This window comes from Diadema antillarum, unplaced genomic scaffold (assembly GCF_040938485.1).
Source record: "Diadema antillarum isolate AM-2024a unplaced genomic scaffold, OU_Dant_1.0 seq00001629_RagTag, whole genome shotgun sequence".
In the NCBI taxonomy this organism is placed as follows: domain Eukaryota; kingdom Metazoa; phylum Echinodermata; class Echinoidea; order Diadematoida; family Diadematidae; genus Diadema; species Diadema antillarum.
The window spans coordinates 638,932-654,031 of NW_027272338.1; the positions used below are offsets into that span (position 1 = coordinate 638,932).

Below are 15,100 nucleotides of genomic sequence, written 5' to 3' on the forward strand. Positions count from 1 at the left end.
GTCTGTTATAGACAAGTCCTTCTATTAATTCAGAAGACTATAGAAAAATTAGAAATAGTTATAAACAATGCCAGAGGAGTCATTTGTTTTGAAAATTTGAACAACTTTTGCGATTGTGCATGCTATGCCAGTTGAGAGTGAAAGGTTACAATATGTACCAGAGGTGTCGTTATACTGCAAACAAATTTGTTTTGAGAGAGGCCTGCTACTTGTTCACCATTGATATTTGAATAGCTTAATTTGAAAGACTTAACAATATCCAGTATGTTATCACTATGCCATGGTCTGTTGGTTTAAAAAAAAAAAATAAGGAATTTTCATGTGGCATGACTAAATATTGTGAAACGTCTGTTTGTGTCGAATCCATTTCTTGAAGCTTGCGTAAGCATGGTAGGACCTGCATTGATAACAAAATGATCATTTCAACAATGTGCTACATCTGTAGGATTATAAAGCGTTTGTCCTTCATGTACAATTTGAAATGTTGACACTTCCTTTTGTTTCATATCCATGACCTCACCGATAACATTCAAAGTTACATAAACTATCTATAATTATGTAAACGGTGACATATTTCGAGTGAAATTATATTCCATATGTTCTGCGGGAGAGCTTCATAATAATAATAATAATAATAATAATAATGATACCAATAATAATAATGAGTCACTTTATTTCTATAAAATCTTTACCTTGCAACATTTTCAATATAAGGTATAATGGTGTAGCAAAGGATATTTTTGTGACGTGTTTCTTTTTTTAATTGAAAGAAAGATTCCCTTCTTTATCCATGATTTTTAATTTCTTTTTTATTTCTTTTATCAATATTGGGGAGGATTTATCAAAATAAGACAGTGATATCTTCCAGAATGTGATGTAGGCAATATTTCTATGTTTGTCGAAAGTGATACATCATCATTTAATTATTGAATATCATCATTCAATAATGCTGCGTTTTCTAATGTAAAGTTGCTCTTCATCTTTAATTTTGCTGGTTAACGTAAGCATATTTCAAGTCATCAAGATTTAACACACACACACACACACACACACACACACACACACACGCTAACGGTCTCCCTCTCGAAGCAGTTGTAACGTGAACCTGATAACGCTGGGGCGATGATAACCACAGGGCCCAAAGAAAGAACAGCGCTGCACTAATGTGACTATCCTGAGTAAATGGGCGCACATTGGTGTTGTGTTTTTTTTTTTCTTATACAATTACATTTCTATAGGAACTTTATTTTCATCCAACAAATGGTAATACATGACTGGAAGTATACATTTGATTAATAGAAAAATGATTTGCCAGAAGCACATGTCAAAAGTGTAATACAAGCTATACGTACAAATATGCAATGTGAGAGGAAAAAACGAAATGCAATACCTACAATGTAATAATTATAAACTTGCTTTTTTTTCGTTGTTTTTGCAAAACTGAAGAATAATTGGTGGGATAACGGTAAAAAGGTTTTTATCTAAAAAACAAACAAACATTCTTTGACATACAGTGGGCAGTACAAAGGTAATTACATTGCGTTCATGATTTTAGTTTTTCTGTTTCTTTCGCTTTGCAAGTGCTCCTAGAGTGATTTCGACACCACTATACATACACATTACTGTATTCTATTCCATTGTTTTCTTATGTAATCACTTACATTGATTGATATAGATTCAAAACATTGAAAGAAAATGCTTGCAGAATGATTTTCATAATAGGAAATGTACAGTTAATTAATGATTGAAGTGTAAAAATCACGCACGCACACAAACACACACACACAAGCTACCGTGCTATTTGTACACCTCGACACACAAACACACAGATACAAAACGCACATAAAGGAAAATGCAAAAAAAAAAAGAGTTAATGCGTGTGTGTGTGTGTGTGTGTTTTGCAACACGTCGTTATTCTGAAGGTTCATTAATTAAAAAAATGGATTGGGGTTTATTTTCATGGTTCGTTATTCCGAAGGACTGCTAATCAGAGAATGTAATGGTTTTTCTTATACCAGAGATTCTTGAAATTGAACATAAAATAGAATTTGTTTTAATAAGAAGGATTTTTAATAATAGAAAGTGAAAAAAAACACGACACGACACACAACCACACATTTACAACATATAATGCACATAAACGTAAAAAACCCTGAAAAATAGTCATGTATTTTGTTAACACTTCCTTATACCAAAAGTACATCATATTTAGAAAACAAAAATGGATTTGGTTTTGCTACTTCCATGGTTCCTTATTCCGAGGGATTGCTTATCAGAAAATGTATAGAATGGTGTTTGTTATTCAAAAAGTTCGCTTAATTGAAAAATAAAATGGGAAAAAAATCGTTAATCGAAAAACAAAATAAGGTATGGAATTTCCGAAGGTCCGTTTAAAGTACTTGAGTGTTGTTTTTTTTTTAATTTCGGATTAACAAATCTTATTTCACTTCTTTTTCCTATTGTAAATTCTTCTACTCTTGCAGAATTTGTGAAAATCCATGATGACAACTTTTTGGTGGTTTGATGATACAGAGTCACATACAACTGTATATAATCATGATTTACAAAATATGATATATGTTTAATGAAGTGCATGGTTGAGTTACATAGCTAAAATAATACTTCTGTAATACGTCTGTAAATTGATTAGAAAGTGACAAAGAATTACGATACTCCCATCAAACAAATCTCACCGAAGAATGAAGATTACCCATTGCTAGAAATGTTATTTACTTTTGTCTATATACGCGGAATTCCTCAATGAGTTTATCTATTCATCTATTACCGCACTTGCAAACACCATTCAATATTATGAAATGTAGAACTACAAAAAAAAAAAAAAATCTGTGCCTTCAATGAGAATTCCTTTATTCTCCGCCATTACTAAATAGTTTCTTCTTTTCATTACAATGAGGTTGAATGTGTACCAAATCGGTTAGAACTAGTAGTGACCAGCTGCTTCTTGTTCCCTTTTCCTTCCGGCTGGCCGAATTTATTCCTAGCCCATTCTTGCCACATTTTCCTGACCCTTTTGTTGAGACCAAATGACCAGAAGACCAGAATTCCTTGGACAGCCACGGCCAAAATAAAGACATAAAAGGCGAACGAAAGCTGGACCGCAGCCGCAATGAAACTCGTTATCCATCCGAATCCCATCAAGCTTGAGATCTGATTGAAACCCATGGAAAGAATCAGAGCGAAAAACAAGACAAGAAGTATTTTCGTATTTTATTGTATTGTGTGGTCTTTTTTTTAAACTGTACAAGTGAATGTCTGTTTCTATGTAATCCACTTTGTAATTAAATCGTTGAGGTAAGAATTGTTCTTTAAAAAAAAGACAGTATTATATGATCTATTTTGATAGTCGTATATACAGATACGTTTAAAAGAAATGAAGTTATGCAAATATGCAAATATGTTATTCATAATTATTATGTGTGACCATGCATCACAAAACCAACATAAAGTCATAGATTTTTAGGTAAGGGCAAATTCTGAAAAAGGAGACTCTAACCTTTAAAATGATATATAGCTCAATTGAAATGGACTCTCCTAACCTATCTAAATAATGGAAAGAAAGCACACACTCTGGAAAGTGTGAACTGAGGAAAGAGGCTCTGAAGTACAGGGTGTATTCAAGTGCTTAATCTTTACCAAGCCGGGCTAGCAGTACGATTATAGGGACAAAACACACGATGTAAACCACCGGAGCAACAACAATGAAGAGATTATCAGATTTAGCTGACATTAAGCATGTTTTATAAACACATTCTGTCCATGATTAATGCCAAATATCAAAGCAGTAGCATTACCCTTTCAAAAGTTATTAAACTTGAAAATGAAGAATGTGCAAAAGATTTCAAGAAATGAAAAGGGGCCTCTAAGACATACTCGATCATTCTACTCACCTCCCAAAATGGGTTGTAGAAAACTGTTGAAAACACACTTTTCCATCATTGTTATGATCCCAAAATAAAGAATGATGTAGAAGAAGAATAGCTCTTTCAGAAAATATGAAAAACTCAATAGTGACTTGGTTGACCCATTTCACCTTTTATGAGTCCTCACGTAAAATCAAGGGGTGCGACTTTTTGTTTGTTTTGTGGTGCACGGTCACATTTTATTTTGATTTGATTTGATTTGATTGCACAGACCTGCATTATGGGACAACGAGTGCCGAATTTCAGCAGTGTTTAAAGGCTCGGTAGAATCCTCTATTTCGTTTTCTTCACATGAGATTTTTTGGCTCGAAACAAAACTTATTTATGTGCTATTCCTGTTTAGCCATTTGCTCGACTGCTGTGAATATGCCTGAGAAAGTCAAAAATGTTAAAGAGAGATGTTCTTCTTGTGCAGTTATCGCAGGTTTTACTCAATCGTGTAGGACATATTTAGCCCTTAATTGTAAACGTGAATTTTGTTTCAGTCATCACCTACCTTTGCGTAAGTAATCAATTCGTGTCTTCGCTCCTTCTTCTCATGGTTTGAAGTCAGAATTTCAGAGTTGCTCTTCAGCGCTTTGATTTCACGAACAGTAAGAATGAAGAATACGACATTCAGCATGAGACTCAAGGCAACCGGTATGAGGAAGATGATGACGTTATCTCTGAAAGGACGTATCCAACAGCCATTACCACCGTACCTCAACGAGAAAACACCACGCCCCTCAAAATGCACGATTAGACAAAGAGCAACAAAGACAGCCGGGACGCCCCAACCAATCAGGGAAAAACGTAATGCAACACGTCGTACTCTCTCACGACTTGGCTTGGATTTGAATTCGGTGAGGGAAAAACTACGCCAAAGGTTCCCGGCCAGAACATTCATCCAGCTAAACGCAGCGAGGAGAAAGAAGTGTGCAAGAACACCGACTGTCTGACAAAGTGCTGGCCATGGATGAAGATAAGTGGTTGGATACTCTATCAGCACCTGCCCAATCAGTAAAGCAATGATCATGTTGAGAACAGATATGCCTTGAATGTTTCGTAGTTGCTCGTGAACGGAATACGTCACCATTGTTGCTAAGAGACATAGTGATGATAAACCAATCACAACATGACCAACAATAGTTTGTGCTTTCGTGAGTGGTGAAAAGTACCACAGTCCGCTGTCAGCTAAATCAGAAGACCAGCATACCAGGGCACTTCCGTTCGGCAGTAGAACGTATTCCCCCTGTGGTACTGACACATCATGACCACTGATCTTCAAACCAGTTCTATTTTCCAGAGTGATGATTTCGAATATGTCAATCAAAACAGACGGGCAGTCCAGAATATCTTCGCGTTTTCCGCACAGATGAAAATGTGCTGTTGCCTCAAATATAGCAGCCTGAGATATACGGGTGTAGGTTGTGGCGTTTTTCCATTTCACCGGATTGATGTAAGTCTCGTTAAACAAAACATAGTTTGATCCGTTGATCTGCACTGGCTGGAAAAAATTCGGGGGGCCGGTATACCACTTCTCGGGGCAATCAGCACCGTCAACGTCTGAAATGAGACAAGTTTCCTGAAGCTCTATCGCTATCTCCGGACATGTGCTGTTAAATGTGGCAATGTCGCTGCCTATCATAATCGTGATTTCACTACGAGGAGGCAAATGTAGCCCAACGATATCGTAAATGTATAATGTATTGGCTTCAGCTGTTGTGTTCTCAATGGTTTCTGTCAATACTGACGAGAGTCCGAGACCTGTAAGGCAACCCACTGCGTCACTGTTCTGTAGGACGGCGTAAGATAAGAGGAGAGACTGACAGGATGGCCACTCTGCGTCTTCGGGTATGCACCGATAGTTTTCAAGAAATAATCCGTTAGGGCACCGTGGTCTTACAATTGGTTGTGGAGCATCATTAACAACGACATCTCCGATTTGACTTGGAGCATAATACGGAATGAGCGGTGCAGAGTTTGAGAATGTGGCAACCCAATGGCAAAGTAAGGGCGAAGTAATTAAGCTTTCATTATCAAGAACATGGTTGCACACTGCACAGTGCTCGTTTTTATATGGCGTACCATCCACATGCACTACAGCTGAAAAGCGATCACAAGCTTCGATCGCCAATGGCATACTATCATCACCGCCGGGGCATGTTTTGACCATTGAATTGAATGAAAGAGAGCATTCCCTTGGAGGAGTGAGTGAATTGCTCTTTGAAAGTACACGGTAACTACGAAAAGTCAATGGGCTTAAAGACGCATTTGTTGAGAAGTTGTCAAAGACAGCATACTCCTGAAGTAACGGTGTGTTTCTGACGCCGTGGCAATCCGCGCAGTATTCATTTACAAAGAAAACACCCTGACCGTCGGTCAAGATGCTGTCGTGTCCGACAAATTCACACTGTTCAGTAATTGATGTATTTTCGTATGCAGGTGGGCATCTGTTCACAAGTAACCAGTTTTTAAGGTGAAGTCCTACAGGTAGTGTAAGGCAAGACCAATACTCCAAGGGCGGGATCGTATTGGCCCTTCCTGAAGACAAGTTTGAGGAATTGCTGATGAAGTCTTCGCAACAATCCCCAAGGAATGTGCAGATGGAGTCACAGTAGCAGAATGTATGTGCGTTTTGTTGGCATGACTCTGGGCAAACTTTTTCTGTCGATGGAACAGGGACCAGAGAACCGTGGGCTGAGAAAAAAAATGAAACAGTAACGTTTCTATTCTACCATCTTCACACATAAAATTATGTGACCCTGCATCACAAAAGCGACAAAAAGTCACCAGACATGAATTTCCAGTTAAGGTCAGATTCTGAAAGAGCAGACTCTAAGTTTTAACATGATATATACTTCAATTCAAATGAACTCTCCTAACCTATCGAAATATTGGAAAAAAACTCACACTCTGGAAAAGTGTGACCTGAGAAAAGAGGCTCTGAAGTACAGAGTCTATTCAAGTGCTTAATCTTTACCAAACCGTGCTAGCTGTGCAATGAATGAGACCATTAAAAAAAAGTAAACTATGGGAGTAACAACGATGAAGGGAATTCAGATTAATATGAAATTCAGCATGCTCTATCAACACATTATGGTCATGATTAATGATATCTTTCAAAGCAGTAGCATTATCCTTTAAAACGTTTTTAGAGTTGAAAGTGAAGAGTTTGCAATGGAATTTCTAGAAATTAAAAGGGATCTCTATGACATCATATACTTAATCTCACTACTCTACACAAAAAAAAAGGTATCTAGAAAAACTGCTGAAAACACATTTTCCCATTCATTTTATGATCCCAAACTAAGGAATAATGTAGACGAAGGATAACTCTTTCGGAAAAATATGACAAACTGAAGATTGACTTAGTTGACCCATTTCGTCTTTTTTGAGTCCTCACGTAAAATCAAGTGGTGCGACTTTTTGTTGGTTTTATGATGCACGGTCACATATAATCATATATATATATAGCTACCAGATATGAAATTTTAGAGACGGACAGATTCTGAAACAGCAGACTGTAAGGTTTAAAAAGATGTAAAACTCAATACAAATCACGTGTAAGGCCAAAAAATATTAATGGCATCAGTGAGTGATTTCACATGGAAAGAAGCGTTTGCACTTGAAGTAAAGATTTCTCGGTGTTAAAAGCGGATGCTGTTGCTCTGTTTTCAAACTCTGTTTATATTAGACACAATCTTACAATTCAGGAAGTGTTTACGTTAAAAAAAATGCTGGCCTTAGATTGAACTTAGATAAAGCTAAGATAACATTCCTTGAATGCAAATTATAATGAAATAAATTGCATAATAATCTAGAATGCTCAAAAGAATCATAGAATGTTGAGGTGTTGTAATAATTATATGCAGAAATATCAACGATATTTATGAATTGAATTGAGCTGTTAGTAAAAAATCAAACCTGTTGTTATTACATCATTTTACTGTATTTAACCCGTTGGTGACGGACTGAACACGCATTTCCCATGGATATAGGGGGAATTGGGGGAGGATAGTTACAATATGAAATCTATATCACAGTTAACATAATACTTCAGAAAGTTTTATAGCATTCCAAGAAGGTATGTTAAAGGATTGAATATGATGATTCATTCATTCCAATAGAACTCTGAGGGGAAACAAAAATGTATATTACATTAATTGTTCATCCGTTTCTCCAAGGGTTTTATTAGGGATGGAAATAGATATTGCCGAAAATAAATTTCTTTTCCTTGGTTAGTCCCCCAAAATCCGAGAAGTAAAGGCCATTCTATGTCCATTTCTTACTCACACACAGAAGCTATTTGTGCCAAACGTAATATTCAATTAAATACAAACTGCAGTTCACATGATATACAGTTACATAGTGTGTGACTAGATAGATTGAATGAAGCAATGTTTTTAAACAATTCAAATTCTGACCTTAATTCTTGAACTACGGAATTTGTCACTAATTTTATGATTCCAAGAATTTTAGTTTCACTTTAGAAGTCTAGATAAAGAATGCTGATTCTTCTGAAATCCTTCTTTACACCTCTTATAAAACAAATACCACCGTTATTCAAATACCTGTTAAGAGCTAGAAAGTTTAACATAATGCAGTTGCAACAAAATACAATACTTGTTCGATAAAGGAAATTCAGAAAGCAACAGATATTTGCAAGAGCAGTGTGTGATTTAAAATAGAGGCATAAATAACCAAAGTTGAACTCTCTGCTGAAAAAAAAAATGAAAAAAAAAATGAAAAGAAATTATCAAAGTGCAATTCATAGGTAGTAAAATTAACGTGAAAAATGTTGTTTAACAGAAAAGTCATTCAGACACAGACAATTTCTGCTATTGCAAAGCCAGACATGTTTTCATGAGAATTTGAATAGGCGATGGAGGCTATGGGCTTGTATGTTTGGTTTTTCTGGAAAAAGAAAATATTTAATTCATATAAAATTCCCTCCGCGCTGATTTTACCAACAACTGTAGATTCTGTGTCTGCATATAGAATCATAGCAAGAATACTAACACAGTGTTGCCGAACACAAGGCTTACTTAATTGTTTGATTTTGTGTTTAGGTTTCTTATTTGGCAAATGCACTTATAGGCCTATTTATCAAAGCTATATCAACACCGAACTATACTACAGCGCGGCCAATGTCAGGTACAATATGAGGCTGACTTAATTAAAGGGGCATTCCGGACGATTTTCATAATTTCACATCATGTAGTACATAAATCAACAGCTCCATGTATAGATCCATGGAATTTATTGTGGTCCTTGAGTAGAGAAACCAATAAATTGAAAATCTTAAACAAATTACACTGAACAGTGATGATGACATCAGAGCCTCATATATTTCAGAAATGTAGCAGTGTAATTCCATTACAATACCGCTTGCTCAACAAGTTCACCTGTGAAAAATCCATACATACCTTCTTCTTTTTTTCTGCTTCCTTGAGCCCCAACTCATGCATTCTTATGGTGAGGCTGTCATGTCATCATCCTTGTTCATTGCAATTCATAATAAATTTTGAAAACATTCTCATTACTTATCCCAATCACTATAAATTCTGAAACTCTGTACTCAGTTTGACTAATTTACAGTTGTTCAAATGTAAAAGTCTGAAAATCATCCGGAGGTCCCCTTTAAGCGTAAGTTGTATTTTACTGTACATAAAAAAACATACCCGTATCGTTCGAGCACACAACTCCCGCGTCCTCGTGGTGACCGCAGTTGTGAACGCCGATGCCCTCATGTGGGCAGGTAAATAGGCTTATTTCACTGCCTCGACACATCAGGTTGTCCAGCAGAATTGGTCCGGTCCCAGGACCAAACTCTGCCTGTGATGAAGCTCGGCTTGCTCGTAGATAGCCCAGCATTGAACAGACCACGTTGGCATCAAACAGGTCCCAGTCATCGTCGCAAATAGTTGACCAGCTGCCGTCAAAGTACAGTTCCACCCTACCTTCGTTTGGTTCATTGCCACCTACCAGTCGCAAGACTTCGTGAACGTTTGCAGCTGCCAGTGGACAATGGAGCAGATTTATTAGATATTTCCTCTGAGCTTTTATCAGCCTATTCATTGACTTTTTTTTTACCAGTCCAATTCTGTTATAAATCGAGACAAAAAGTTAAACTGAATACGATCTTTTTATGTTTTTGTCTAACATTGAACAAAAATTGTTCTAGAAAGGTTACAAAGTGGGTCGATTTCCCCTCACTCTCGGCCTCGGAATTTGAATCCCGAATTCGGAATTCAGCCACTTACTTGATGACGTCATTTGTTGAAGGACGCATTCCACTGGCGTAAACGCCAGTAGGGCCAAAAAGAAAGACGACATTGTCATAGAGAAGCCATACTGATCATATCAATAACTTGAAAAGGCATTTTGGTTTAAGAAAACAGGGGAAAAATAAAACATGCAACACGCCTTTTGTTTTTTGGTTTTTGTTTTTTTTTTCGCCGACAACCATGTAACGTGCAAAGCGACTGCCCCTGGTAATAATTATGTCTTTATTCCCTCATTATATGCATTTAAAATGCAGCTTTTCTGTAAGAAATCCCAGCACGCATACGGTTTGTACTGTGCATTCTACTGATCAAAAGCTATTACAGTGTATTACAAAGTCTTTTGAATCTCCACTTTTGTTTGAACTGAACCATCTCTAGTGCCACACTTTTGTAACATTTTATATATTTCATAAAGCTGATACATAAATCACTTGCAAAGTGAAGTAGATGGTACAACGCGGTCATCAAAATGCTGGATTCATTGCTGTTGGGTTTTTGTTTTCAAGCCAACACTATATTGTTCATATTTGATATGATAATAATAATGATAGTAATATAATGATGATAATGATGATACGAATGATGATAATGATAAAATGATACTAAAACTAATAATAATAACAATAATGATAATGATGATGATACTACTACTACTACTACTACTACTAATAATAATAATAATAATGATAAATGATTTCAAATTTGATATTAACCTATGCTATTGCATACAAGTTTTACCTTCTGTTTAAAAATTGTCTTTACAGATATTGCTTCTTACTGCTGTCACCAGATGTCTTACATAGATATCGAGAATCGAAATCACATGTTTGATTTCAGTAAAAAAGAAAGTCATATATACTGAGTGGCAGAAGCGAAACAGAGTATTTTCAATGATATGCATATCATTGTTTCTTGGACATGCTCCCCAATTGAATTTAACACCTCAAATGCCATTGTGTGATTGTTGATTTTATAACGAACGCTATAATGCTATTTTAAATATATACCGGAAGTAAAAAAATAAACAGTCTGCAATTGAGTATGGATGAAAGAATATGCAAATACAAGTTCTCAACGAACGAAACGCCATATATTGCAAGTGTTGATAGGCTTGATATCTTGAAGCCCTCCCGCCTAAGCGCTATCACTCTCTCGAGCATTGCCGTCAGCATTGGACCAGGCACAGTCCAGGGGGACTCTGTACAGATTTTTAATGCAAACAGTACAGGGAACTGGGAAAAAATAAACTTTCTCTGCATGGTGCAAAATCAGCAAAAAGGGCAATATTTCAACTGCACAGGGCTTTATAGTCTACACAAGGTAACTTTCTTACGTAATAGCACATTCCTCAAGTTCAAATATCACCTGAATAATGGGGTAACATTACGTAATCAATAACATACCAGCTTGTCTGCAGACAGCTTTTTAAATGCAAACAAAACGGCCGACTTTTATTCAATACAAAATTATTCCACCTTTTTGACCAACAGTGTATAAACCAGAAACTTCATGCATACCAGTAATGTTCAGGCAGACGACGCCCGCGTCTTCATGATGTCCACAACTATGAGTACCAAGTCCATTGTGGGAGCACTGCAATAAATGAACCTCGTCTCCGGCACAGTTGACATCGTCCAGTAGGATGAGCCCAGTACCTGGACCAAACTCGGCTCCCGATGTAGCACGTCTCGACCCAAGATAGCCGAGCATGGCACACACTACTTGAGCGTCTTGGATATCCCAGTTATCATCACAGACTGTCGACCATTCGCCGTCATAATACAGCTCCACTCGCCCTTCGTTCAGACTTTCTCCACCGACCAGTCGTACAGGCGTTGCCTGAACTGCAATTAAGTTGATGCAAACAGATCATGAATTCTCAACATGCCCAATGATAAATACATTACCTCCTTCTGTCGAACATCTTTTTTTTTTTTGTCTATGGAAGAAGCTATCTTAGTTTCATTATTAAGTCCTCACTCGTCAGAACTAACATGCACAAATCGCGTCTAATAGTAAAGCTCTGGACGACTACAAGGTTTCACCTATGTTTTCAATGAGATTAAACACCTTTTCGTAATCATTAAGAAATAAATTTTCATACCAGTAGTATTCAAGCAAACGACACCCGCGTCCTCGTGATGTCCACAATTATGGGTACCAAGTCCGTTGTGAGGACAATGCAATATATCAACCTCGTCCCCGGCACAGTTCACATCGTCAAGTAGGATCAGTCCAGCACCTGGTCCAAACTCGGCTCCCGATGTAGCACGTGTCGCCCCAAGATAGCCGAGCATGGCACATACAACTTTTGCGTCTCGAATATCCCAGTTATCGTCACAGACTGTCGACCAGTCGCCGTCATAATACAGCTCCACTCGCCCTTCATTCAGACTTTCTCCATCGACCAGCCGCACAGGAGTTGTCTCTACTGCAAAGGAGTTTACGTCAAATGGTATTGCAGTATAATCTGTCATTTTTATTTTTGTCTATGGAAGGAGTTGAGGTAATTTGAATATACATAATGGATTACCTTTGATGTCAGTAAAAAAAAAAATAAATAAAATGACATCAAAACATGCGTCATTACAACACGTAGCCTGGCATGGAGTTTAATCTTTGAAAAAAAGTAATGAAAGACAACTCATGAATCAAACATTTTCTGAAGAGTAGGACTAGGTATTGCTCGCGGCTAGCAACAGTGGGATTTATATCTTTATAATTGATTGCATTCCGTGTCATCGCATGATAACTGTGATTTCACGTATTCAGGGCCCTAAAAGAACAGTACCTGCCTGCTGATGGGACTTTAACCCTGTTGAAATAAGACAGAATTAGTTAAAAGAAGAAGAAGAAGATAATACACTAAGAATGGTATTGATGATATCGATGGTAAATCATTTATCTTTAAAATATCTAATTGAACAATCACTCAAAATATAAGAACGGAATAAATTGGTTTGGTCGAGCGCTACAATGAAAGGTAAATACACTGCAAAAAGTCCGGTGTTAAATAGTGAACACCGAGCTGGTGTTAAATTTTCGGTGCTCATTTATGGTGTTAAATCAACACCTCCGGGTGTCATTTCCAAATTTTACACTGTTTTTTGAAGAGTTTCTTAGTAACTGCACTTCTTGTTGATTTTTGATTTAAACAAGACGATCAAGAATTTTACATTAAAATACTAGATTTTTGAAAAAATGTGAAAATAAATTTACACCAAAGTAACACCAGCTGGTGTGGTCTCTTATTGAAGCTGGACGGGTGTTAAACCATTGATATCAACACCAACAAATATCAAATTCAATTCAATTCAAAGTTTATTTCATTTTCCGACATAACATATGCTTCACTTCTTTTGATAACAGAGAACAAGGTAAATAGAACATAGTGAAATGAAAAGACTGTACAATAATTGAGGACCTTTAGTAATCATACATTGTATAGTAAAAAAGAAACAGAAGTGATCGAAATGAAGTACATGTATACCGTGCGAAAAATGGAGGGACCCACTAAAAAGACAGAGCTTGTAGTGTGTGGGCCCCTCTGGAGAAGAACATTGATGGAATCGAATCATCGTAGATACAAAAGATAACAAAGTGGAAGATGTCTGGATACAAAAGATAATAAAGTGGAAGAAGTCTGGAAGCCCACTAAAAATTAGATTACCATATATACACTTTCATAGACGCGAACAAACATGAAACAGGACTAGACAACGAGACAACTACTGAAAAAAAAAGGTTGTACAAGACAAACGGAATGGACAAGACTGACAAACTGAAGACAAAATAGCAGACAAAAATGCACAACAGAAACAGAAACAGAACAACAGAAACAGAAACAGCGATCTTCGGCAGAAGCATGCCAAGAGAATAAGAGGATAGTTGTAGGGGAAAAGTAATATTTTGACGCCTGAAATAAGACAAGAAAATAGAAAATAGAGGGACGTATGAACAGGAGTCACATACGGAAAGTCAACTTCAAGACGCTATGGGCAAAATGGCATAGGTGATAACATTGCGAGCATCCAGGAAAAAGATACCATTAATTCTTTGAAGAGGGGACAAAGTGAGCAGGTAAGTGTAACTGAGAAAAAAGGCCAAATGGTTAATTCGGTATTGTAGAGTCGTACGATTGCAATAAAAAAGACTTCAGTCTCCTCTTGAAAGAACATATGGATGGAGCGTTTTTTATGTCTTGATTCAAAGAATTCCAATAATTTGGGCCTACATAAATAAGTGTGTTTTTAGCAAAAATCGTTCTTAAAAGAGGTAAGTGAAATTCATTGGAACGCCTAGTAGGATATTCATGAAATGATTGATTTTTTAGGAACATAGAGTCAAAAATAGACGGAAGCAAGTTATTACAATACTTGTACATAAATTGCCCTAAATTAAACAAAAACAAATCTGCAATTTTTAAGAGCTTGTTGGAGGCAAACAACATATTTGTATGAGAACGTACAGGGGAATAACAGATAACACGTAGAGCTTTCTTTTGTAAGAGGAACACTCTCTCTAATAAATTCTGATGCGTGTTGCCCCAAACTAATATTCCATAATTAAGATGAGGCAATATTAACGACGAATATAGCATAAGTAATGATTTTTTGTGGAATATGAAATTTCAATCTATTTACAATGCCTATATTACGTGAAATTATATTGCAGACATTATCAACATGTGATTTCCAGGAAAGTTTTTCATCCACAATGACACCCAAAAATTTGATATGTGAGACTCTTTGTAGATGAGAGTCATCTAATACTATATTTGTACTTAAACTATCAACAATATTACTAAAAAGCATATATTTTGTTTTTTGAGCATTGAGTGATAGCCTATTGGCCCTGACCCAATTTGTCACTTTTTTCAATTCAATGTTA

The 15,100-nt window shown here is 36.6% G+C and overlaps 1 protein-coding gene across 1 annotated transcript in view; it reads right to left on the minus strand.

Moving 5' to 3' along the window:
• Positions 1 to 15,100, minus strand: part of LOC139711247 (scavenger receptor cysteine-rich domain-containing protein DMBT1-like) — a 107,351-nt gene that overhangs the window by 17,801 nt on the left and 74,450 nt on the right. The window contains exons 4-6 of the mRNA XM_071623161.1: positions 12,315 to 12,638; positions 11,728 to 12,054; positions 9,605 to 9,937 (exon numbers count right to left, since the gene is read on the minus strand). Of these exons, the coding sequence (XP_071479262.1) occupies positions 9,605 to 9,937; positions 11,728 to 12,054; positions 12,315 to 12,638 (984 nt within the window). The remainder of the gene's footprint in view (positions 1 to 9,604; positions 9,938 to 11,727; positions 12,055 to 12,314; positions 12,639 to 15,100) is intronic.